General features: G+C 44.4%; 1 protein-coding gene across 4 annotated transcripts in view; it reads left to right on the forward strand.

Annotated features, from left to right (window-relative positions):
• The window catches only part of NDRG3 (NDRG family member 3), a 58,487-nt gene that overhangs the window by 21,253 nt on the left and 13,142 nt on the right, over positions 1-24,092 (forward strand). For all 4 annotated transcript variants that reach the window (XM_054274450.1, XM_054274452.1, XM_054274453.1 and 1 more), the window contains 2 exons: positions 5,548-5,652; positions 11,137-11,172. In XM_054274450.1, coding sequence (XP_054130425.1) covers positions 5,596-5,652; positions 11,137-11,172 — 93 coding nt within the window. In that variant the 5' untranslated portion in view covers positions 5,548-5,595. The remainder of the gene's footprint in view (positions 1-5,547; positions 5,653-11,136; positions 11,173-24,092) is intronic.

The raw sequence follows: 24,092 nt of genomic DNA on the forward strand, positions 1-24,092 counted from the left end.
AAGAATCCCCAATTAGAAGCAGAAGTGATGAGGTAATTCCTCCTTTTGTGACTTCTCCCCCTTCTTAGATAAGAACTAAACTTTTTTTATGAAAATGTATCTCGATGAGCTGGTTTCAACCTTGGCTCCCACAGAGTCTAACCATGGGCCCCCAGGGCTTGGAGCCTCAGGAATGTGTTTTGTCTTTCTGCCTGTCAGGGTAGGGAAGAGTACTGGAGTTAGCTAGGAACTATGTAACTATGCAACAATAATCTACAGAGCTATGAATATATATGAAGGAAATATAAAAGCAAAAACCATTTTGGCAACGGCAGAACCTGGGACTGCACTGGTGAAGAAGAACACAATTTCTTTCTGTAGGCACGCTGTTTATCTTAGAGGTGGAGCACCATGTGGCATGGTTCCAAAAATACATGAGCTGGAATGCAAAGTGAGCAACCTTGGAAAATACTTTGAAAGTGAATTCGGGCCCTTTGCCTGTTTCTCTGGAACTTTACCATGTCAGCCAGCATTTTAGTTTAGAAAACAGAGTTGCCCGTGCAGGTTTTGGGAAGCACATTGCTGTCCAGAGGCTTGCACAGGGCAGAGGAACAACAGAATAGGAATGCCCAAGGGTCTCAAGGCCCATAAATGAAAATTAGCTGAGATCTATATGCCTAGACTGTGGTTTGCCCAGCCAGGCTGAGGAGCCCTGCCAGACAGCTGGTTTTCCCCTCTATGGGAGAACAACACAGGAGGCACAGGAAGTGGGAATCCCCTTATAAAGAAAGGGAGAAGTTGCAGTGATGAGCTACACAGCAAAATGGCTCAAGAAATAAATGCTTGAGCAGTAAGCCTGCAGATCATGGATAGTGTACTTTTGTTCTGGCATGGGTTGCAAATTGTGGGTTTATTTTCATCTTCATTTGCATACCTGGGAGCAACACTTCTGCTTTCCATCTTATGAGACGTAGCTGGCTTGTCAGGGAATGGTTCTCTGGAACCTTACCCGGACTGTCATGGCTGTGAGTCCCAAGAGAGGAGCTTCTTCAGCTTGTCTGCCAAATGAGGGAGCATATGCTTAGGTACATTTAATGCCATGTTTTGTAGCATAGCTTGACAACTGATGGGTGTAATTTTGCCTTGGTGTGGTTAATATACAAAGTAAGAGTGTAAGTGCCTATGGAGGTGACACATTATAAGCTATAGTCAAATTGAGGTGAAAACCCAAGAATTTTTAGCCTCTGAATGCAAGGTTTGGTTGCACTGAGTTCCTGAATAGTGTGAAGAGATTGTACCTCCGTAAGAAAACAGATTTGAATTCAAGATGCAGCTCTGCAGCTCTTGCAGCTCCAAACCCTGCAGGAAGCAGTTGTGCCAGAGCTTCAATGAGCAGACAGCAGAGCCTCAGAATCTACAGATGCTGCACCTCACACTCAGTGGGTCCAGGCCTGTCGTACTTATGGTCTTGACTACTGAACTTAACTCCAGTTTCTTTCTTTGTATATTGAAATGATGTAAATTGAGAGCAGCCTTGTCTTAGAGTAAACATGCAAACATGTATTTAAGATCTTATTTATAGGTAGATGGTTTCTTTCTGGGGTTCACCTGCCTTGTTTTTTTGTAGCCTTCTGTCTTCTACCCTGATTCTAGTCTCTGTGCTTAATAATTCACCACATCTTTCCTAGATTCTTGTTTTACTGGTTTTCAAGGAACATAGAATCTACTTCAGCCTTTAAGAACCCTTTGGAAAGGGATAGATCGTTTCAGTTGGGGGATTTGAGTGTATTTATAGTAAGATATAAACAGAGGCAAGAGGAATACTTGCAAAGCAGGTAGTACTGGGCCATTTATAGAAAAAAATGTATCATTTATACATGAATTGTTTCAGGCAAACCTTTTGCTTTGCCTGTGACCTGACTTCTACAAAAATCTTTTCAGTGTTATGAATATTTATGCTGCTTTGTTGTGGTATTTTAAACTTGCGTTCAGCTTATGAAATGACCTGTTTGTCTCTTTAAATAACAGGAGGAATGGAGGGAGTAAATTGGCTCCTGGGCAGACAAGTCTGCAGAGCTTTTACAAGGAGTCTTAGCACAGTTGGAAGGGAGGATACCCCAGCTCACCAACACCCCATCCTTTCCTTTGCTTCTGTACTTGGAGATGTGCTCTGCAAAGGTCTCTCTACTACAAAGCATCCTCTTTAGGATGTAGAGTTTTTTAGGCCTTTTTTGCTCAAATGTGCCCATTTGCCATGTTTCAAACCAAAACACGTGCTATGTTGACATAGCAGGGTGTTCAGGTGAAGTTGTGGCAAATAGTCATATACAGCTAGTAGATTTTATGCTGTAATGACAAATTACCCAGATTTAATCTAGGGCAATCACTGAGCTTGCTAAGATCTTGGGAAGAGAGAAGTATGTGCATCTGCCAATGGAATACCCTCTGACCAGATTAAAATGAAGTCCTGAGGCTGTGTCAGCCATTTTCTGGAGAGCTCACCAGTGAGTGGACTGGGAAGAGCTGGTTCAGCAAGCTAAGAAAGCTGCTTGCAAGGAGTGATGGTGACCCCCTATGCCTTTTCCTTCAAAAAGTCTTGAAAAAACTTTACAAGCTAGGTGAATAGGTATAGACTCTAAATTTTTAGGAAAAAAATCCACTATCTGAGGCTGTGCAGGTTTAATCTTTCTGTGTGATTTTGCTCTCATTAGAGCAGTTGTCAGTGACTTCCTGGCTCACCTCAGCATTTGGGCCCCACTGGAGGGACCCTTCATAGTTCTTACTTCTGGGTGAGAATGTGCTATGAGCTGAGGAGCTTCCCAGGCTGACTGTGCTGCATACTCTCTGCAAAGCGAGTCTCTTCCTCTTCTGCAAACTTCCCTTCAAAGGTTTTCACAGCTATTTGAGCCCAGCTGGTGTTAAGGAAGGTTGTCTCTTCTGTCTCAAGGAAGTTTCACATAAATCTCAGCATCTAAATTAGCAGTCCTTTTTTGTTGCTATCCAGCTTGTTTTAAGGAAGGGGCAGCATATACTGCACATTATGGCTAACAGCATCTTGCCCTAGAGAACCCCCTTCCCTTGAGACAGCATTTAGAGCAATAGTGGACTAGGAAGATAAGAATCAGATTCATTTCAGAGTTGTTTCAATATTGCTTATTGTGTGCACTGTAGTTGTATCTAGAGACCAAGTATTAAATCCAAGTTGATGAGATAAATGCATTTGATAATTCTTGCTTTGAACCCCAACTAGGTTTTTATTCTTCTCATATAATAAATGATTAACAATGTAGTGCATGGGCATAAAATGTGTGTCTCTCCTGCTCTAGACTTTGCACACTTCATAGATGTGCTTGTATTGACCGCAAACAGCATACCTGGGCAGATTTGTGTAGGATGCATCTCAGGCCTCTCTGGGACTTTGTATAGCTCAGGGGAAAATAGAAGAGATATCTGCAAGGCTGTAGCAAAAGTTTCTTTGAGCAATCTAATGCAGAGCAATTGGTGCTCTAATATGTTCTTTGGTCAGCCACAGCTCAGTGGAGAGGGGTTATTATATTGGTGTCCTCCTTCTCTTTAGACTCTGGTTTAGGCAAAAATGCAAGGTGTGAACTCAAGGTTCAGGAAAACTCCCATGTATATAAAAACCCACAGAAAAAGGTGGCTGGTGTGTGCGCAGCTTTTTGTTCCTTTGGGTAGAGTGGACAATTTCTTTGTCTTTTGGGTGACCCCAAGAATAAGTGTGACCTTCTTGCCTGCTACCAGCAGGTGTCTTTTCAAAGGAGCATAAGAGAAGGGATATGCTGTCCCACTAATGAGGTGAAGGTGGTCATTCTAGTACTGGGTCACCTGTCTGCGCCTTATCTGCAGATAAGCTTTGTGATGCTTGTTTGAAATTCCTTTTGTGTCTGTAACCTCATGTGATGCTGTTCTGGAGAGAACCTGGTAAATGTTGAGCTCTTGATCAGTCCCAGTATATATGGAAGTTGTAATTCCTTAGTAGAATTTTTTTTTTTTTTTTATTCCATAATATCTCAGCAGTATGACAGTAAAGAGCTTTCCTCTGGGGCTTAGAGTGCACTACATAATGGCTCTTACTCCTCTTCTGAATAAAAATTCATTGTGAAAGAAGGGGGCTGTTATCTGTAGATTAACTGATTTCTTGAAACTCTCACAACTGGTATGTTTTACAGCAAAAGAAGTCTGAAAAAGAAAAATAATTGAGTTTCCCAAAGCTAAAAGAGACATATGTTCCTATGGCTGATTTTCAGAAGGAAAGGCATTTTGGTTTTATTTGTTTTGTGACAGACTGGCTTCAGCCCCCCTCCCCGTGTTAGTTCTGGCACAAAGGGTGCAGCTTTGCAGCATTTGGGGTGAAGGGGACCCTTCCTCCCCAGCATGTTTGTGTTGAATTAAGGTGGGTGGTGAACACAGGAGTTCTTTTCCCACTCTTTTTCTTCTGTGGTTAGTGAGCCTGTAATATCTTAAACAAAGAATTTGATTTGTGACAGTATTCAAAAGTATTTTCGTGGCACACTCAGCTGATGCCCAGAAAGTCCACCACATGCTTACTTCTGTTCCATCAAATGAAGTTGATGACTTTGTTTATTTCATCTGCAACAATATAGGTACAATTTTCCTGAGCAACCACATAGTCTGCAGGTGTGGTCATCTCTTGCCAGAGCCCTTTTCATGTTGCTTGCAGGTGCTTGCACTAAAAATTCTTCTGTCTAGAAACACAGCTAGAGTGTCTAGAGTAAAAATCAAATGCCTTGTAAACTCAGCCATGTTATTCATCCATCTTCATTGCTGTATTTATACTCGAAGATCTCTCCTCTGGCTCCGTGGTAACAGCAATTTCCTACAGACATATGGCAGCTTCTTATACTGTTGATTACATTTTTTTCTTTCATTTGCTGACTCTGCACTATCTGGTAGAGTGATGGTTTGGGCTGCCAAGCTAACAGTGTTGTCTGCACATGTTTCACTGGACCTGCACTATCTGGGGCCATTTTTATATCTCACCTTGTACGGCAAGGGCTGCCCTGAGTTCTGGACTCTCTTATGCTCTGCCAGCAAGGAGCGTGGATCTCCACACCTCTGTCTCCTGTGTGGGGGTGTGGTTTTGGCTGTATGTCTCAGGAATACAGCACAGCCTTGCCTTTGGTGGCAGGATGCTGGGGTTTGGGTATGTAGGGCATGGCAGGGGAAGTCAGTATTACCACATACTAAACAGCTTTTCACTCTGCTGATCAGGTAATTTCCAGTTCGTTTCTAGACAAGCTATGGCTGAAATACCAGCAAAGCATGGAAGTAGATGCAGTTTCTCACTTGAAAGGCCTGAGCTTTCAAGGGCAGCTTTCTGTGGGCAGGGCAAGGAGTAACCAGACTGACACAGTGAGAGCAGCACAGGGTTTGCCTTCTGCATTTTACAGGTGCTTTGTGTTGCATCAAGAACCGGCTTCTTGCAGGCTTAATTTGAAGCACAGACAAGTCTAATGAAAAATCTCTCAGCATTCTTTGATTAGCATGTCTTGTAATGCTGTTTCTAACAATATGCCTTTGTTTCAGAATCCCTATTTGTTGCTTTGAGGAGTAATTGGCCCTAATTCCAGCACAATGGATGAACTGCAGGATGTTCAGCTGACAGAGATCAAGCCACTCCTGAATGACAAGGTAATGCTGGCTGCTCCAGGTGTACTCACAGGTGTACTCAGGATAACTTTGTGTCTGGCAAGGAGCCCTAGCTGCCAGAATCTGTCCACAGATTGAAGTACCTTAAGTACTGAAACCCAGTAAATTCTTCCCCACTCTGATAATCTACCACCACCTACTCTTCCAAAGTCTCCGGGAAAGACAGACCAAAACAATTCAGGTAATTTTGGAGTCCTGGCCAGTATGTCATGCCTGTACTGAGGATTTCCAAAGGCTGGACAGCAGTTAGAAAGGTGATCCCATTCCTGACCTGGTGTTGCTGTAGAACCCCTAATAAGTTTCTCCTTGTTAGGGAAGTGCTGTATTGTATCCTGGTTTTTGTTTGGTTGGTTTTGGGTTGTTCTTGTTTTGTTTTGTTGTTTGGTTTGGTTTTTTTTACTTTTTTTTTGTTGAAAATATTCTGTCTTAATTGATCCTTTAGTGTTTTGACCCCTAAAATAGCCCTGTCTCCCTGGATTTAGTAATGGAGGGTAATTTCCTTTTAATGTCTGCAGACCCCAGTTAGAACAGCCCAGATTTATGCAATACTGAGGCTTTGGAAAATCACTGTATCGCAGTAGCTGTTTAAGCCTTTCACTCTGTGTTCTGGGGAAGAGCCATCTGGGCTCAGTAGATTCTGCCACAAACTGTTGTGGAGAGTGCCTAAGTTCACTACAGGGAAGATCTAGCATCTTGCATCTGCAGACTGTGATCATGAGCAACGTGGTTTGGTCACTTTCCATAGCTCACAGCCAAGTCTGATGATGTGGGAATGAGTTCCTAAGGCTTTGCTGTTTGATGGCTGATGATCAGGACCTGGCTTGTGCTGCCAAAGGGCTGTCTGTGGTGCTTTGTCCACTCACTGTGTGCTTGCAGAAGACTGCATTGTCCCCCACAAAATGGGTGAAATCTCTGGAAATCTGCTATGTTTTAATCTGTACTGATTAGTTTTCACTCATTTCTTTAGTGTTCTAACATATCAGTTTTTAGTATCTGTAAAATCTAAAAACTCAGCTGAAATCTGCAGTCCAGCTGCCTGATCTGACAGACTAGTGCTGACTACTGGGCTTCCACCATTTAAAAAAAAATGTTTCCTGGAAGGGTGAGTCTTGAAAGTAGAAAATCAGTGTAGATCAGCAAATAAAAATATGGAATACAGGCATTGAGGGCAGTTTGTAATTTCAAAACAAGAGAGAAACATTTACAGAAGACAAACTTCCTAAAGGCAGTGGCCCAGATCTTGCTCATGATTCTCCTGGGATTTTCTGTATTTGAACTGGGTAGATTGCCCTTGCTTCAGTCAGCTGACCAAAGTCAGAGACGTTGAGGTATGCCAGATCAAAGTGGTTTTCCCTTTATAAGTTTCCAGTCTTAAGTATTGCCTGGTCAGCCCCATCCACTCCTTACTGTGGTGTCCATTGTGGTTCAAATGCTGAGTTCTCACCCAAACAGAACACCAAGTGATGTTAACCAGGGTGCAGAAGGGCACACACAGAATGATTACTTCTTTGCTTAACTCAGTGTTGAAGTTACAGGAAATATTTAATATCTCAGTAGGGAGAAATATGAAGGGTAGCTCCAGAACCATCCTCAGTACTGCATGGGAAGAGAAATATGCTGTGGCTCTCCTTTTCACACTTTTACAAAATGAGGGCCTCAGGGAGCAGCCACCTCCAAGGTCTGGCCTTTATTAGAGCTTTCAAGATTGAGAAAAACGTGTACTTTTTAGACATAGTTTCTGGAGCATGAGGGTGTGCTGCAATAACCTGCTGTTCTGTGCAACATATCAGAGTCCAAAATCTATTGAGCTGAGAGTTCACTAAGGTTTTTACTGACAACCCACTTTAGATATAGGAGTTTGAGCCAGCATGGATTAATGGCCAGAAATAGTACTGTAACACTCTTAAGGTGCTAATGAGTGAGTGCTCATGAACTCCTCAGACACAAAGGCTACTGTACACACAGAAGGAGCTCTGGTGTCTCAGACTCTTAAACCAGTGGAATTACCAGTGGAAGTGGAAATTGGTTGTATCTTGTTCACTGGTCTGAACTATAGGTAATGCCACTGTGGATCACTGAGTCCTGGCTTTTTTCTGCCTCAAATCAGCAAAAAGTTACAAACTTGACTTTTGAAGAATATAAACACTATTTTGTTTGCGTGTAACTTAATGTTAATTATTTTGTAACTCATATCAAGTGCAGGAAAGTAAAATACACAATGTTTGTTCACCTCATTCAGGCTCATTAAAATGCAGCCACTTTTTACTGGGGAAGCAAAGGAACTTCAAATGTTCCCATTTTGTTGAAAGAGAGAGAAAAAGAGAGTATTGCCTGATCAGAAAAACTATCCCAGTGACACTTTGTTGTTCTGGCACCTTTGACTCCTGTTAATTCAGCCTCAGTGAAAAGTTATCGAAATGTCAGAGCCAGATTCAGGAAATGAAATGGGGCAGCCCTTAGGCTGGATTAAGTCAGCCAAGGCAGCTCTGTGCTTTGAGGTGCAGCCATGGCATGTTTAGAGGCCTGAAAAACTCACCTTAAAGTTTCTCAAATTAAGACAATGAATAAATGCTTTAAAGTCAGGTTTTCAGTGTGTTAAAATCAAGTATGTGAGAGTCAGGGCACATCAGCTTCTTTTGCCTCATGGTATGCCTTGACAACAAGCAGCCCAATTCAGAGCCTCATTCCTTGCTTTGTGTCATTTCCTCCCCATTCACTTGGGGAATCTCAGACTTTTCTAAGTACAAATGCTGATCACCTTTTTTTTACTCAGTGTGCACCATCCAAATCCAGTGCAGTATACAGACATTTTTCGTTTCTCCATAAAGAAATGGGTGAACTGACCTGCTTCATGAGCTGGTGATGGTGTCAGAAATCTCAATTAATTTCAGGGTCTCAAACTGAAATAAGAGGACACTGCTTTTTATTTTCTTTTCCCCAGTACTCAGGATTTAGTGGTTTTTGCTATGTCCTGCTCAAAACATGGCCAGAGTTCCATACTTAACACACAGAGGAAAGAGGGGAATGGATTCTTAAAACAGATTTGCAGATATTTCAAATGTCTCAAAGTGCAGAATATAGGTAGCAACCTTTGTTCTTATTTACAAGGCTCTGCAGCAAGGAAAACACAGCCATGTGTTTACACATGGGGAAGAATGAGGGTGCTCAGCCAGAAGAAATTTTTGGAGTGTTTCTGTTGTCCATATGTGATCCTAGTTTTCTCCTATTAATTTTAGTACTAAGGTGCTCTGTTGATTTGGCACAGCCAGGTTTTTGGTAGTGAGGGAGGGCCACAGGAGTAGTTTCTGTGAGAAGCTGCTAAAAGCTTCCACCATGTCCAGCAGAGCCAATCTCTGATGGCTCTGAAGATGGACATGCTGTTGGCCCAATTAGAGAGGCTGGTAATGCCTTTGTGATGGCACAGTTAAGAAAAATTGAAACGCGCATGCGCAGTTTTCTCCTGGGGTGGTGAGGCGCCACGGCTGCTGCTGTCCTGGCGCAGCGCGTGGCAAGCCTCTACTGCCTGGCCAACCCCAGCCAGCCGTGGCGTGGGAAGAAGGGCAGCGGCAGCAGCCTCTCCTTCCCAGGCCCCGCAGGAAGAGAGGGGTTAAATAGTGCGGGGCCGTGGTGGCCGTCACTGCCCGCTTGGTGGTGGCGGGGCCGCGTGGCCAGCAGCAGAAACACGGTGAGAGACTCTCTGGCACAGAACCTCGATGAGATTGACCTCTCAGAGCTGCGGGATCCTGTAGGAATCTTTGAATTAGCAGAACTCGTTATCAAAAGCACCTATGAGCACCAGTTTTACTTGCAGTCACAGAAGAGGAGGAGGTGGGCACATGTGAGGGACAACAACAGGGCAACATCAAGGTCAGTGGAAAAAGAGGGGGACGAGGTGCTCCAAGTGTTAAAGCCAAGATTCCTCTGCAAGCCATGATGAGGACTATGGTGAAACAAACTGTCCCCTGTGAGGCACGAAGTTCATGGGGGATGTAGAGATCCACTCACAGCCCATGGGAAAAGTGCTCCTGCCAGAGTGGGTGGATACCAGAGAAAGCTGTGATCCAGTGGGAGACCCAAATAGAGAGAGAGAACCCCTGCCTCCAGAGACAGAGCCTTTGCTTCCAAGCTAGAGCAACCCATCCTTAGGGGACTGCACCCTGTGGACGAGTGATCCACACCGCAGCAGTATTGGGAAGACTGCCTGTGGGAGTGATGCATGTCGCAGCAGTTTTGGGCAGACTGCTGCTCATGAGATTAGAGCCACGCTGGAGAAGTTCATGGAGAGCTGTCTCCCATGGGCGAGGCCTCATGGCATAGCAAAGAAAAGACTCCTCTTCCTGAGCAAACGAGTGGTGAACTGACCAAAACCCCCATGCCCTGTCTCCTTGCACTGTCGGTGGGAAGGAGGAAGGGGTTGGGGGAAAAACAAGATGTTTTAAAGGCTTCTTTTATGTCTCATTATCCTCCTCTGACTCTGTTAATAATAAATTTACTTTACACCTTTAAATTTTAACCTGTTTTACCCTTAGAGTGTTTTCTCCCTGTCCTCATGAGTTGAGAGTCATGAGCCCTTTGGTAATTGTTTTCCCCTCTCCTCTGCCCAGATGAGAACAAGATAGGGTGAATGAATGGCTTTCATGGGTACCTGGCATTTGGCCAGTATCAAGTCATAATGGGTGCTATGCCTAAAACACATCCCTAAGCTGGGATGCCATCTCAAGTGGTTTGCTCAGCCTTCTGCTGATAGCTGTCAGTGATGTAACCTACTGTGTGGTTGGAGACAGCGTTTCACAAAGCCCATAGGCACATGGACAGGTTCCTGCAGATCTTCTAACCTGCAGGATGCCAAGTGGGTGCTGTACTGACTGTGTTCACGTGCATGCAAGGGGTCACCCTCTGGGAAGAGTCAGTGATGAGCTACTGCGTGCAGTTCCCGTGGACTTGGGTTTCAGGAGCTTGCCAGGTCCCTGCCAGGTGTCTGTCATGGAACAATCCCATACCTGCAGCAATGGCTGCACAGAAGCTGACTGCATGGCTTGTTTTCCTGCACTCAGTACATGAGATCCCAGCAGTAGTACTTTAACAATTTGGATGCAAAACTCCTAATGGGCACCAGGAATAGACAAAACCCAGTCCCATATGCAGTCCAGCTGTGGCCAGTGTCCTTCCTATGTGCATCTGTCCCTGCTTGGGCACTCTCAGCTATGCCCACAGGCACTCACTTTCCTTGGCTGGTAGCTTCCCTACAGCCCTAGGACCTTGTTGTATAGGAATGGGCAGATCTTGCATGGAGTTTGCTTGTACAGATCTTGCACTTCCCTGCTTACCTGACTGCAGCCAGTCTAAACAGTGCTATAACAGAGTTCTCTATGGGAAGCTTTCATGCTGTTATTGGGGGTGTTCTGGAGCATTATACTGATCTCCTTTTTTCTTTTTTTTTTCTTTTTTCCTGTTTTTCATTAACAGAATGCAGCTCGCAACTTCCAGGACTTCGACTGTCAGGTAAGATCATGTGTAGGAGACAGGATCAGTTGGTAATTCCCCATAGCTCAGCAGTAATGTTGAGAGAGATGATTTTAATTTTAGCTCCTGTTAAGGTTTATTCAATAAGAACTGGAATATATCCAGTGATGGAAATTGCCCTTCACCCTTTCATGCCAAGCAGCATGAGTTCTGAGGTGCTGACTGCTCTGCCAAGGCTGCACAACACCTTGCAGGATGGCTGGTCTCCTGAATAACAGTTTATTGGAAAAATGCAGTGTGCTGAAACACTGCAGTTCTTTCATGTCCAATCTGGTTCACTGGCTGGGAAAGGAGGAGCTTGCATGCTCTACCTACTTGTCTTGAGAGGAGAGGGAAGTGAGAGAGCTGCCCCAGGTACAGCACACTGCTTTGCTGGGCCTGTTTTGACACAGCCATGGTTGTTTTCCAGGAGTTTATTGATGGTACAAAGGTGAGCCCAATGGCTCTGCTTGCCAAAGGAATAAATAATCCCTTCGTAGAAGTGATTGCTCCACCAGCATCTAAGACAGAGGACAGGCTCTGTGATAGGCAGAACAGAGCCCTGAGGTTCTCTGGGGCATTTTGTGGAGCACAGGCTCATTTCCCATTCCAGATTATCCTGCTGCCTTCTCACTGAGCACATGGGTATGCTTCTAGTGGCTGTTGTTTCTCTCTAGCAGTTGGAGGCTGCTGTGTCTGTAGTCCTCTGCTCAGCACAGGGCAGGTCATACAGCACTGCTGTAGCACACTAGGGGCTGGCAACATCATGATAAATTTACTACAGGTCTGTTGATGTAGGTGGTTCCAGGAAACCATTTGCAAGCCTGTGCACAGCAGGAACGTAGTAAATACAGTCCTATGAAGGTAGTCCATATTTTTTCCTTCTCTGGAAAGCAGCAATAGTGTTAAGCAATGATTTTTCTTTTGAAATAAAGTTAGATAATTGGTTTAAAACACTTTACTATCATGTCTCCATCTATCTACTCTTACCTTTAGAGGTAAAGTTTGCTCCCACGTCAGATGGGTAATGAGTAAAAATAGGTGCAAATGCCTTTGAGCAAGTGTAAACAGCAGAGGCACTTCCTGCTGTGGTCTACGTGCCAGGATTGGGAAGAATATGAATATATTGTGTATTGGCCTCTGCTGCCAGTTCTCTACTGACCCACCCAAGCTCTGGGCGTGCCCACACCTTGCCTGGCTGTGAGCAGCATGGCTTGAGGGAGCCAGAGCAGAGTGGGAAGGTGGGAAAGAGGTCCTGGCACAGAGCTCTGTGTAGCTGCTGCCTTTTGGCTCTACACTTTCCCTCAACAAGGAAAACCTCTTTGCACTTTTCTTTAAACAGAGCCCCAGATCTGAAGCTGGGCAAACCCCACAGAAAGCTGGCACTGCAGTCACCAACCTGCACACTCAGCATGTCCCAGAGCTGTGGTTGTCCTCTCCAGGGCTGAGCTTTGGGAAGAGCTGAGTGGTCTGCAGCCAGGGAGTGGTACTCTGGGGAGTGCTAGGCCAGGAAGGACAGGCTTGTTGATTCTGTGCTTTACTGTAGATCACCAGTGAGCTGGTGGTCATGGCAACAGTGGGGCAGGAGGCAAGATGTTCTTCCTGGGAAACCATATAATTAATGTAGAATACTTTTTTTTTTTTAGCAAGATGTTAACATGGTGTCTCTCATGACTGTAAATGTTGTCCCAGCCTCACCTTTCTCCAGCATCTCTCCCTGCAAGGTGTAGTTTCAGGACACACCTGGCTTGACATTCTCCCCACATCATATCTGGAAAGTACTGCAAAGGCTGGTTTAAGTCTCTGAAATCTGCCAGAGAGGATGGATGCTGTGTTGGATCCTTGGGTTTTCTGTCTCAGTTGCTCGTGCCAGGAACTGTGCTTACACATGGAGACTGAGCTTGTGTCCTGTGAAAAATTACTGCTGCTTTTTAATTTAGCAAAGCACACCTGGCTGCCACATCCAGGCCTCTGTGAAACTTGTGTGGCTTTACCAGTGTGGGGAGAATTTGAAGTGAAGAAGGTTACCAGGGCTGTCAGAGGAAGGGACATCCTCTTGTGCCCCACCCACTTAGGCTGGGGCAGTGTTTTAATTTGTCCTGAGTTTCAGCGGGAGGAAGAGCCTTGGGGAGGATTTCAGTTTGACAAGAATAGGCACAAACTGGCCACAGACTGATGAAAGCTGAAAACTGGAAGATGATTTCCAGTTACAGTGCAGTGAAGCTCTCAATCAGCTTCCAGTAGCAGCGACATCTGCAAGGGCCCTGATGAGTTTTCAGGCAAAATTTAAAGAATTTGCGAGATAGATTTTATTATCTTGCACAGTGTAGTGTTTGCAATATGATACCTTGGCATCAGTGATGTGAGATCTGCATTTCAGACCTTTTTATTTTTCTAATAGTTGAAAAAAAGCTGTTTTAAATGGAGTTAAAGCTGTAGTTTTGACTGGGGCTGACCACATCCTGAGCTGTGCTTGCAGGGCTGCAGACAGTGCAGTGAGGGAGAGGGGTGGTGAGGGAAAGGTGAGCCTCTGTCAGCACTGTTGATAACCCTGTCAGCAGTGCAGATCCAACGTGTTCCCTGTTGGAACACATCCTGTTTTATTTGTCTGTATTACTCTGTGCTCTTGGCCTTGAGGTCATTTGCTGATTTGCTGTAACTCTATGCTAGAATTTCACAGAGTGTGCTGAGTTGGAAGGAACCCACAAGAATCATTGAGTCCAACTCTTAAGTGAATGGCCCATATTGAACCCACCATCTCTGGTGTTATTAGCACCATGCTCTTAACCAACTGAACTAACCTCAGGGTCCCAGCTCCTTCCAGGACTGACTGATGTTCCTACCCTAGCTTCTCCTTGGATACAGCCAGAGTAACAGCCACCCTCAGTGTTCGTTGTGTGGTGATTTTAGACCTCTCTCTGTCTGAAAACTGGAATTTCAAAATATTCTCCACATCTGGGCTATGCTTACGAATGGGAGAAGTGTTTAGTTTAATCCTCTCTCAGTAACATGTCATTAGCACTGTCACTGACTCTAGGAGGTGTGTAGAACCAGGCACACAGGTTCCCCACACTGTTTTCTGTATTGACATGTGTTACTTTTCAATGGAACATGTATATTTAAGGTTTGTAAGGTCTTTCCTTTGGTGAAAAGGGGTAATGCCATTGTGAATTTCTATTAATTTCCCTGTATGTTTGGTTTTATTTTTGAGTAACTTTCCAGGATCAGATCAGAGCAAAGTCAACAGCACAAGTTTCTTCCTCTTCCTACTTCTGAAGTTTGTTATTCTGGGGTGAATGTGTGTGAGGGAGCTTTTAGCTTTTCTGGTACAGCTGACTTCCAGATACAGCTGTCCTGGTTTTCTTGAACTGTTCATATGCAAGCAACAAAAGCTAACCCTGATACATAGTGGATTGCCTGGGTGTCAGTAAACAACCCCGCATAATCTGGTGGCTGCAGTGGAGATGAAGTGGAGAGCTGGCACAGGGGCTTAGCAGTCTTTATCAACATGAATTTAGGTTGTTCTCAGAACTAAAAAGCATTAACCTAAATCTGAGACCTACATTTTATTTGAAAGCAGTATGAACCCTAATGAAGTCCAGGCTTGGCTTTTCCCAATGTCCATGGGCAGATGGTCAAATAAATGGTCTGGAATGCTGATGGACAGATGGTATCGTGATCTGTTAATTAATCTGCACTGTTAATAGAGCTGTGCCTGTGCTTTTATTATTATCTGCAGGCCCTCTGCCGCTTTCAGAAGTAGATGTTCTGTCTCAGCCTACATCTTCTCTTCTTTTCAAGATTATTTACTTTAAATAGAAATGAAGGAATATGCTGATATATTTGGAAAACTATCCAACTAAACCTGTGTTATGTTTCAGTCTGAAATAAGCTGGCATTTGATCTGATTAGTTGATTTGATCATTTGAGCTGCCTCTACTGCTTCCCACCAACTGGAAGACAGAGAAGTGTTTGGCTTTTCAGCACAGACCATGCAGAAGGGGCTTGGAGTGTGGAGGTGGTCTGGGATTTGACTGAGTATTTGCAGAAAGCTCTTGAGGAGGAGGTGTGAATAAGTGAGTCCAGGACATGCAGGGTTCATCTGAAACAGAAAGGACAAGGCATGCATAAACCCTTGGAGGAAAGAAATTGTCTGGTATAAAAATGTGCGGTCTTGCTGGCATTAATGGAAATTGTGGAGTTGCTCAGTTGCTTGTGTCCAGAGTAAAACACAACACAATGTTTGCAGAGTTAATGTCAGACCTTGATAAGGAGTTTTTTGCCACTTACTTTTGCTGAAAGTGTCACCTGTTTGTACTGATTCAGTTTTGGAGGAGTTATTTTGCAAGTATGTAAACTTAAAAGTAGTTTGAAGCTTTTTGAATCTGCATTTTTAGAAGTTTGCTTATCCTTGCCTAGTCTCTTCGCTTTATTTTTACTTGCTCTGCTGTCAAAAAGGGTATGTGCTGCTGAGAGGTTATTGACATATTCCACTGTGTGCATTTCCTGATGTTGGAGAGGTTGAATTGAAACTGTCCTCATTTTTTGAAACTGTGTTCATTTTTCATGTAAGACAGCTTGTGAATGCTACTCTGTGGCATTGATTACAAGATATTTTAAGGCATCTTCTGTTTACTGTGCTGAGATAAAATAGACTGTTAGCACTTTTGCAGAAGGGTTTGGTTTCTCTGTGTGAATAGTGGGAGCTGTTCTCATCCCTATTGAAACATTTTGTCTGGGATATTGAGGGCCATTTTCCTCTGATTTGTACAACGAGTTCTTTTGATTAAAGTTCTAGAGTGAAATTAATTTGAACACATAAGATGTTTTGATCTAGAAAGCAAGTCTGTTTAATACCTGCTAGATTAATGCTGCTTCTAATCTTATTAAAACTAGCATCACCACTAAAGTACTGGTTTTGACTTCTGACATCACAGCAAAAAACACTGTAAAGATAACAATTACTAAAATAGAATATTATTTTGGCCTCCCTTTTTTGCATAATTTGTTTCTTGGGAAGCTTTTCCTGTGATTCCTCCCATCTGGTTTTCTATCTAAAACCTCACCTTTTTTGTAAAACTGCCGTGTTGAGTTCTGAAAAGTTTTAACTAGCTGGACTTGGACTGAAACATGACTCCCACTTCTAAATGTATGTGCACAGTCCTTCCCTGGGGTTTACATAAACATTAGTTTTGCTTTCTGTATTCTGTGACAACAGTGTGCCGAAGGGGTGATTATGCATTTGTAATATTTGAAGTTCCTGTACTTTTTATGTTCTTGTGTGTGAGTTTTTAGAGCAAAGCAAATAAATGTGCTTTACATTGAGCCATTTTCATTCATTATGCAACATCCATTAATGGTATTTCACAGCAATTAATGAGCAACTGTACTACCAGGTTTAATTCAATGCAGTTCTAGTTCCCAGGGATGTGGAAAAGTTGGAGATACAGAACACAGCCCTGCATTCTCTTCTTCAAGAGATTTTAAGATGTTCACTGTCTTGAGCAAGGTACTGAAATGCAGACTGGGACATCATATTAGTAGGAGGACTGTCCTTGGCTAGAAACATGGCCCTTGGCTTACCTTCCAGCTTCCTTGAGGAGTTAAGGTGGTCTGGGGTCTAGCAGTCACACAAACTGTTTCAGGCTCATCTGTGTATTAGCACATTCAGATCTCCATTGTGCAGGCTTCAGGTTTACAAAGGCTGTGTGTCTGCAGGTGGTGGCATCTTTAGTCCGCTGCCCAGGGGATGGGAGACAGCCAGAGGCTCTCTGTTCTGTTTGCAGCCCAGGGGGAAGGCTGCAGTCTCACATTCTGCTGTCTCAAATCAACAGTGCAGAGCAGAGCTCAGCTGCCATGGTTTAATTCACCCTGAACTATTACAGATCTAGGCAGGTCCAGTTTCCTGCCTTAGGTGGGGAAGGGGCAAGCTACTGTCAGAGCAGGAGTAAGAAGCACCATGTATTCCTCAGTCTATGCTGGGTGCCTTGCTCATGACACTGGGTACTTGACTGGAGTGCAAGAAAGTTGTGGTTTTAACTGCTGCTTGTAACACGTGGGCAGGGCAGGAGATGGAGAAGTGCATCTTTCTGCTTCTCAGATATGTTGTCATGAATTGCTTACTGGTGTCAGCATTGCATGGTTGTAGGGGTTTGTGATTTCTGCTTTGGGAGCACAAACCCAGCCTGTCAGCCGTGCTTGTGTTGTAGCTCACTTGGCTGAGTTCCTTTGCAAAGCCAATGTCTGTTCTCTGGCACGATCTGTGTTTGGAAGTGACTTGCCAGTTCTTGCTGGCTGACACTGAGCTTTAGCAAGGGTCACAGAGAGGGAGTGGGTCCATCCTTCATCGTCACCTGCCTTTGGAACAGGTGCTTGCAACTCTGTCTCCTGATGCTTTTGAGTTTGTGTAAGCAGATTGAATATCTCATTCTTCTGCTGCTCTCAATTCTCACTCAGAATTTCTCTTATTTAACACTTAATCCAATTACACAGAGTACCAGAAACTATTGCTTTCCTGCATAGATCATATTGTGTTTTCTATTAATAAATTTCTGCTCTGTATGGAAGTGACCAATTTACTTCAAGATGTTGTTTGAAATCTGATTTTGATTTGCTTCCCATGCAGCCATCTCTTTCAAGTCTACAATTTCTAAAATAATTTTGCACTGAGAAGGAGCTGGGAAGCACTCAGCTGCCAGCTGCCTTAAGGTTGGCAGTATTATAATGGGAAGAGTTACCAGGTGGTGATGTTTTACAGTCTTAAAATATTTTTTTCTTATCTTACAGTCATAGTTTATGGTAATTTTTTAGTAATGTGTAGAAATTTGAGGGCAGCTCTTGCCGAGGCAAGACAATGGAGTCTCTACTTTAGTCTCTCTGTAGTTAGTGGCTGGGATAGGCTGCCCCAGGAGCATGATGTGGTTGGTTTTCACCTTTGCCAGGACTGGCAAAGATGATGTAAAGGAAATAGCTGTAGCCACAGTCGGTGAAAACGGGGAGCCTGCCCTGAGTAATCTGCATCTCTTCCACCTTACAGCAAAGCAGCAGGGACAGTTCTCTTTGCCTTAGGTGAACCAGGAACTGAATATCCTTAAGTTGAAAGATTTTTGGGGATGTTTCTAGCCCTATGCTACTACAGACATGCAGCAAGCTTGAGCAGAGTACAAGCAACAGATGTCTTGCTGCTCTGTGTTCTCCCATGTTTTCATGTTAGAAAAAGTTTTTGAAGGGATTTCACAATGTGTTCTTTATTGCCAATCTCGAAATCAAATAAAATCCCAATTTTTTAAGGAACTAATTTTGAACTTTGGGAGTAAAACTCATAATGTAATGCCAAAAAAGAAGCTTAATATGTTAGTCATGAAAAGCACTGGTAATATGAATTCTAGTCATTAATCATTCCCACTGTGAAACAAATGGTTTCTTCAACCTTTAATAACTTTTAAAACTTAAGTACTGGATCACACTGTGACCTGGGTTTGTGGGAGCATAGCTGGAATTTGGACTGCTGCCTCTGCTTCCTGTGAGTTTCTGGAGCTCAAGGCATTGAGAACCTCTGGAGCTGCCGTTGGATGCCTCACTCCTTCACTCAGAATGATTTTTCTCAATATGGGAATTTTTTGGTGGTGTTAAGGAAACTTCCCTGTCCAATCCTCCCAGAGCTACTCTGGCAGTCACTCACACCACCTGAACTGGGACCAAGCCCCTGGCAGCTCACATCCCACACTCAGTCACAGCAGGTTTCTTACTGCTTCTACCCCAGGTTTTCCATAACAGAGTCACAGATGTCCAGATCTCCAAGGTATTTAATCATGGTACGAAAGCTAAATAGCAAAGCAACAAAGAGCTCGAGCTGTTGCCTCCAAAGACGGACCCCAAACAAAGGACCCCCTGGGCTTTTATCCCTTCACAGCACAGGGAAGGTCTGAGGGTCCTCAGCTGCTGCAGTGTCTCTGAGTCTGGGTCCCCTCTCTGGGCCTCAGGTCCTTGGCCCCTTTTCTGCAAAGGTTCTTCAGTTTATAACCTCTTGGCTAACCGCTTAGGCTCCTGCCCCTCCAGAGCTCAGCCAGCAGTTCCACTGCAGCTGCACCTGAAGCTATGGCACTGAATGGATTCTTTAACAGGTAGAACCTGTCAGTGGCACTGGCATTGTTTCCCTCTCTGCCCAAAGGCAGAGGGTGGCAGTCAGAAATGGTTCCTACGTTTGAACCTTTTTACCGTGTGTCTACTTTCCGTAATCAGTCCCACAGTAGATTTAGGCTTTGTCAGTCATAGTTGGGTGTGGGTTTTCCTCTTCAGTTTGAGAAACATTCAGAAATGTTAAGGGCAAATGCAATAATGTCCTGGCCTTATATGACCTGCAGATGCCCAGTAAGGAATGTCTTCCAGCAGTTCTTGTCTGAGTTTGATCTTAGATATTTTAAAGTTTCTCTTGGATTGTGTTTTATCACTTTCCAGTATCTGGGCCACTATGGTTCACACACACTTCTTATGTGCAGGGCTCTTTGATCAAGAGCAGAGATTCTCAGGAGCTGGCACTATAGAAATTACAGCAAAACTCACAGGACAGTGAACCCAACCCTGCACTCCCGCCTACAGATTTCCATAGGACCCTCAGCTCACTGGACGTGGGGCAGGGCAGAGGGACAGGAGAAGGACTCTTTCCAGTGGCACTTCATCATGAAGTCAGCCAATCAAAGTTGCATCTGTTACATGGTGACAACACTGCATTTTAGCCACAAACTTCTGTGGAGCAGCAGGTTAAGGAGCTCCAGAGCGTGAGAAGCCATCATTGACATGATTCTGAGGGCAGAGAAATGTATTCTGTGCCTTCCAAGAGCTGCTCTGCGATGAGAACCATAATGTATTCCAGATCAACATCCTTGGGGAAAAGGAAAAAACTAACCAGCAAACCACAGAAAACTTCACTAGTTTTGCACTCAAAGTTCAGAACGAAGCCTGCACAGAAATAGAGAATATTGTTGAACATAAACTGAGCAGAGAGCAAATGCCCACTATCCATTGCAGCAGAGACAAGGAATGGTGCCAGAAAGCCAGCATGTCTAACAGAAGGGCAGGGAGGTTGTTGTAAACAAAGCATTTTTTAAAAAGCTAGAGAAAATGGAAGAGGTTATAAACTCTAACAGGTTAAATATATGAACAGAGAGGGTTTTGAGAGATGATTTGCAAAGGGGAAAATCCCAACTTTCCTGTTTCAGGTCTGTCAAAATGGAACCTGGAAGAGAGGCTTACAGCTAGTCATAGCAGAAAAACTAAACATTTTTTTCTGCATGCAGGCTTGGCACAGAGCAACTCACAGAGAGCACTGTGCTGGAATGCTCTTTGTGGGGAGTCAGTGCAGATCCTGCCTTACCCCACAGTGCTTGCTGCAGAGGCTCTACAAAAATAATATTTATGCATTTGTAGCAGGTTGCCAGAACTGGAAGTACCAACCCAGGAGTTTTAAATAAGTTTAAAGATTAAATAGTTGAGGTGTTAAGTGAGAGGTTATGCTCCTCTGTTGAACCTGCCGTGGTACCCAATGATTCGTCTGCCAGACATTTTAAAAGATGGATCAGAATTCAGAGGAGTTCTTGAAATTCACTGACCAACTATACCAGACAGACTGATACAATTAGCAGAGTACAGTGGATCAATGACACTGATAAATACTGGGAAAGGGTAATGCAAGTTTTTAAATGGAAGGAGTCCTGCTCTGCAGAGCTGTTGGAATTCTTCATATGAATCAGTAGTGATATAAATAAAGATAATTCAGTCAATAAAGCCTACTTGGATTTCCAAGAGACAGGACCAAAAAGAGTCTTAAAACATATCTCTTAAGGGACTTAGGAGACCATGCAGTCGGAAGAGAAGTCCACTGATGGATGAAATGCTTACTGAAAAAACCCAGCATTTGTCTTCACAGTTGAGATCACTTGAGTAGCACTCTGGAGGTCTGTACTGGGACCTGTGCTGCTTAAATATACTCTTTAGAGGTATGGGAAAAGTGATGGAAGGTGCAGTGACAAAACTTATCTGCCTTTGGGTAAACAAAATGTGCTGCACATTGAGTCAAGCCTTCCTAGAGTGGAAAATGAAAGCATGGGCTCACAGCAGATGATAACCCGGAGGCGTAAGACCTTAACATTGCAGGGGACGAGTGACAATGTCAGCACAGGGCTTGTGGCTTTCAGCAAAGCAAATCAATCCTTGTTCATCAGGAACAGAGAACAAAGCACCTCCATTGTGCTGCTTTGTGCATCCACAACGTGTGCCTGCATGCCTTTGGCATCCTGCCGGGCCCCTTGGCTCACAGAGTCCCTGGGGCAGCATGGTCAGGGTCAGCTGCTGTACTGGGGCTGGCTGGATACAAGCACACCAGCCCAGAAAGGAGCATGTGGGGGTCACGAGCTGTCAGGGTATTGCTTCTGGGGAGTGTGGAAATGGGGTCAGTTGCTCCCCAGCTTCCAAACCAAAGGCAAGGAGATCTCATGCAAAATCAGCAGATACCAGATGGGGAATTACGTGATTCTTTACCCCCACACATTAATAAGGTTCAGCTGCTCTGGTCACAGGGGGAGAGAGGTACCAAAGGCACAAGCGTTGGGCAGTTGCAGCCCCATCCTCAGAAAGTTGAAGACCACACCTCCAGTTAAGGAAGTCTTGCTGGACCTACAGATTGCTGGAAGCTGGGAAAGTTACAAGATGGGAAACTGTTACAAGATGCAAGTGTTTGAGAACTTGTATCGCTTTATCCTTTTCCACGATTGCAGGCTCCTGAAGTCATCCCAGCAGGCTGCAGCTGCAGCTGCTCTCCATGCCTTCTGTTCTTCCTTCATCATTGCTCTTCTCGTTCCCGACCTCCAGGCACTGCTCGTGTTCGAAGCTGTGAATCCCAGGTGCTCTGGGTGGATCAATGGCAGCTCCCTGCCCAGCCTCAGCAGCAAGTGTGGCACTGGCAGTGCCCACGGCTGCTGAGGGCCAGCTCTGGGAGCCACACTGCCTCTGCTACCCTCCTCCTGTTTGCAGCAGCTGGGCTGCAGCTGCTGGTTATTTTTACCTACCATACAAATAAAGGCAAAAGATAAAAATATCTTTTTTCACAAGAAAAACCTCTGATAAAGTTTTCAGTCCCTAAGTGAAAATTGAATTCTGTTCAGCTCTTCAAAACACAACCTGTGGATCATGAGCTTCTCTTGCATTCATCTCCCTTATTTTAAAGACTGCAGGTTTGCAAAAGTCTGGCTGTCTCCTGGCCACGTGTTTTCCACCTGCCTTCTCGTATCACTGCTTCCCTGCACTAGACCAGATAAGCATTCAGATGTTAGCTGGAATTGAGCACCTGCAAAGTAACAAACCTTGAATCTCTTTTCAAACTACACTGATATAGTGTGAGCAGAGAGCAGAAAGAAACCAAGTGTGCCAGAGTCTGGAAGTGTCTGTTACTTTCCAACACAACACATCTACACAAGCAGATGGCAAATACCAGGAGTGAACATGCCAGAATTGTGTTTTGGAACTGGGCAGCAGTTAGGCAGCTGTGAAGGGTGTACAGAAGAAGGACGTGAGGAAAGTATGTTTGTCACGGGCAGAGGGTGCAGCTGGCGAAGTTCCTGTTCTCTCACTGAGTGCTCTGGTACCCACTGTGAGTTATTCTGCTCCACATTTGAGCGAGTAATAAGCCAGTAATAATGTAACTAAATAATAACTTTTGGGGGGCAGTTCAAGGTAGCAGCTGTTTAAGTGTAGAGACTGTGTTGCCATCTAAACCATAATATCTAAGCTTCAGTTTAAGCTTCCATCTCATGCTGTCCTGTGGCTTTGATACATAGGAGAGCTGTTGTGGAGACAAACAGGTGATGAGGAGTCATGCGTACGCTAATTGTGTGTCATCTGAAAATGATTTTGTCCTTTGCAATCAGAGATTGAGATAAAAGCCCTAAAACTCCAGGGAAAGTTTTAGAGAAAATAAAGTTTGCTGTAAAAACTGACATTGAATCACTGGTAGGGAAACTGGGGGTAAAACTCAGTAAGTTCAAATGTAATTACAGAAAAGACTGTATTGCAGACATATTTCAATATCATCAGCTCTTTTGTTGCTTTCTTTGCTTTTCTCATTATTTTCTCAGTCTAGTGTTTGTGCTTCTGTTTGATAGTTGAGCTTTTGCTGCTGCCTATAGAACCTCCCTCATCCCCTGCAGGTCTCCTCCCTTCATGAGCTGTGAATCAGTTTAATTGATCTTGTGATCAGGGCAAGGCTATTCCTTCTGCCACCCCCTGCACTCCCCTTGGGCTCTGAACCAGAACCAGCATTTGCCAGACCAGTCTGTGAGCTTCTTAACTCACTGACCTGCCAGTAGTCTAACAAAGCAAGATTAATTTTTAAAAAAATGGTAACTGGATAGCTGCTTATGGAAGAGCCTGGCAAGTGCCAGAGCTGGCAGAGAGACCTGCTCTTAGTGGAAGTCCTTAGTTCAGCCCTCAGGGGTATAGGGAAGTGCAGGTCAGGGTCAGGCTCCAGCCACTTGGGCACTTGCTGCACTCTCCATTGAGTTCGCTGTGTTTCGCCCTTCCAGCTACCTGCACTGCCAGTTGCCTTCTCCAGAAGTGGCCACTTTATTGAAAGGACTCATTAACACCTGTAGGCTTAGAGAGCACTGAACTGGAGTCCGGTGCTGTGGCTGCACAGCACATCCTTCAGAAGTACAGGACAGAGCTTTGTCCAGCTCAGCAGAGCACTCCTGAGAGCTGAGACAAGGGGCAGAGCCTGGAGGTGTGCTGGAGGCTGAGGAAGCAGGGATTGCACCTTGGGCTGCTTTGTGGAGCCTTGCTGTGAGGACAGGAATTCCTGCCACGTGGACACATGCTTGCTTTGCACACACAGACGAGTCCTTTCCTACCCCCAATCTCCTCCTAAGGAA

Source organism: Melozone crissalis, unplaced genomic scaffold (assembly GCF_028551555.1).
Source record: "Melozone crissalis strain CALT ecotype California unplaced genomic scaffold, PUWL_Pcris_2 ptg000017l_1, whole genome shotgun sequence".
Lineage (NCBI taxonomy): Eukaryota > Metazoa > Chordata > Aves > Passeriformes > Passerellidae > Melozone > Melozone crissalis.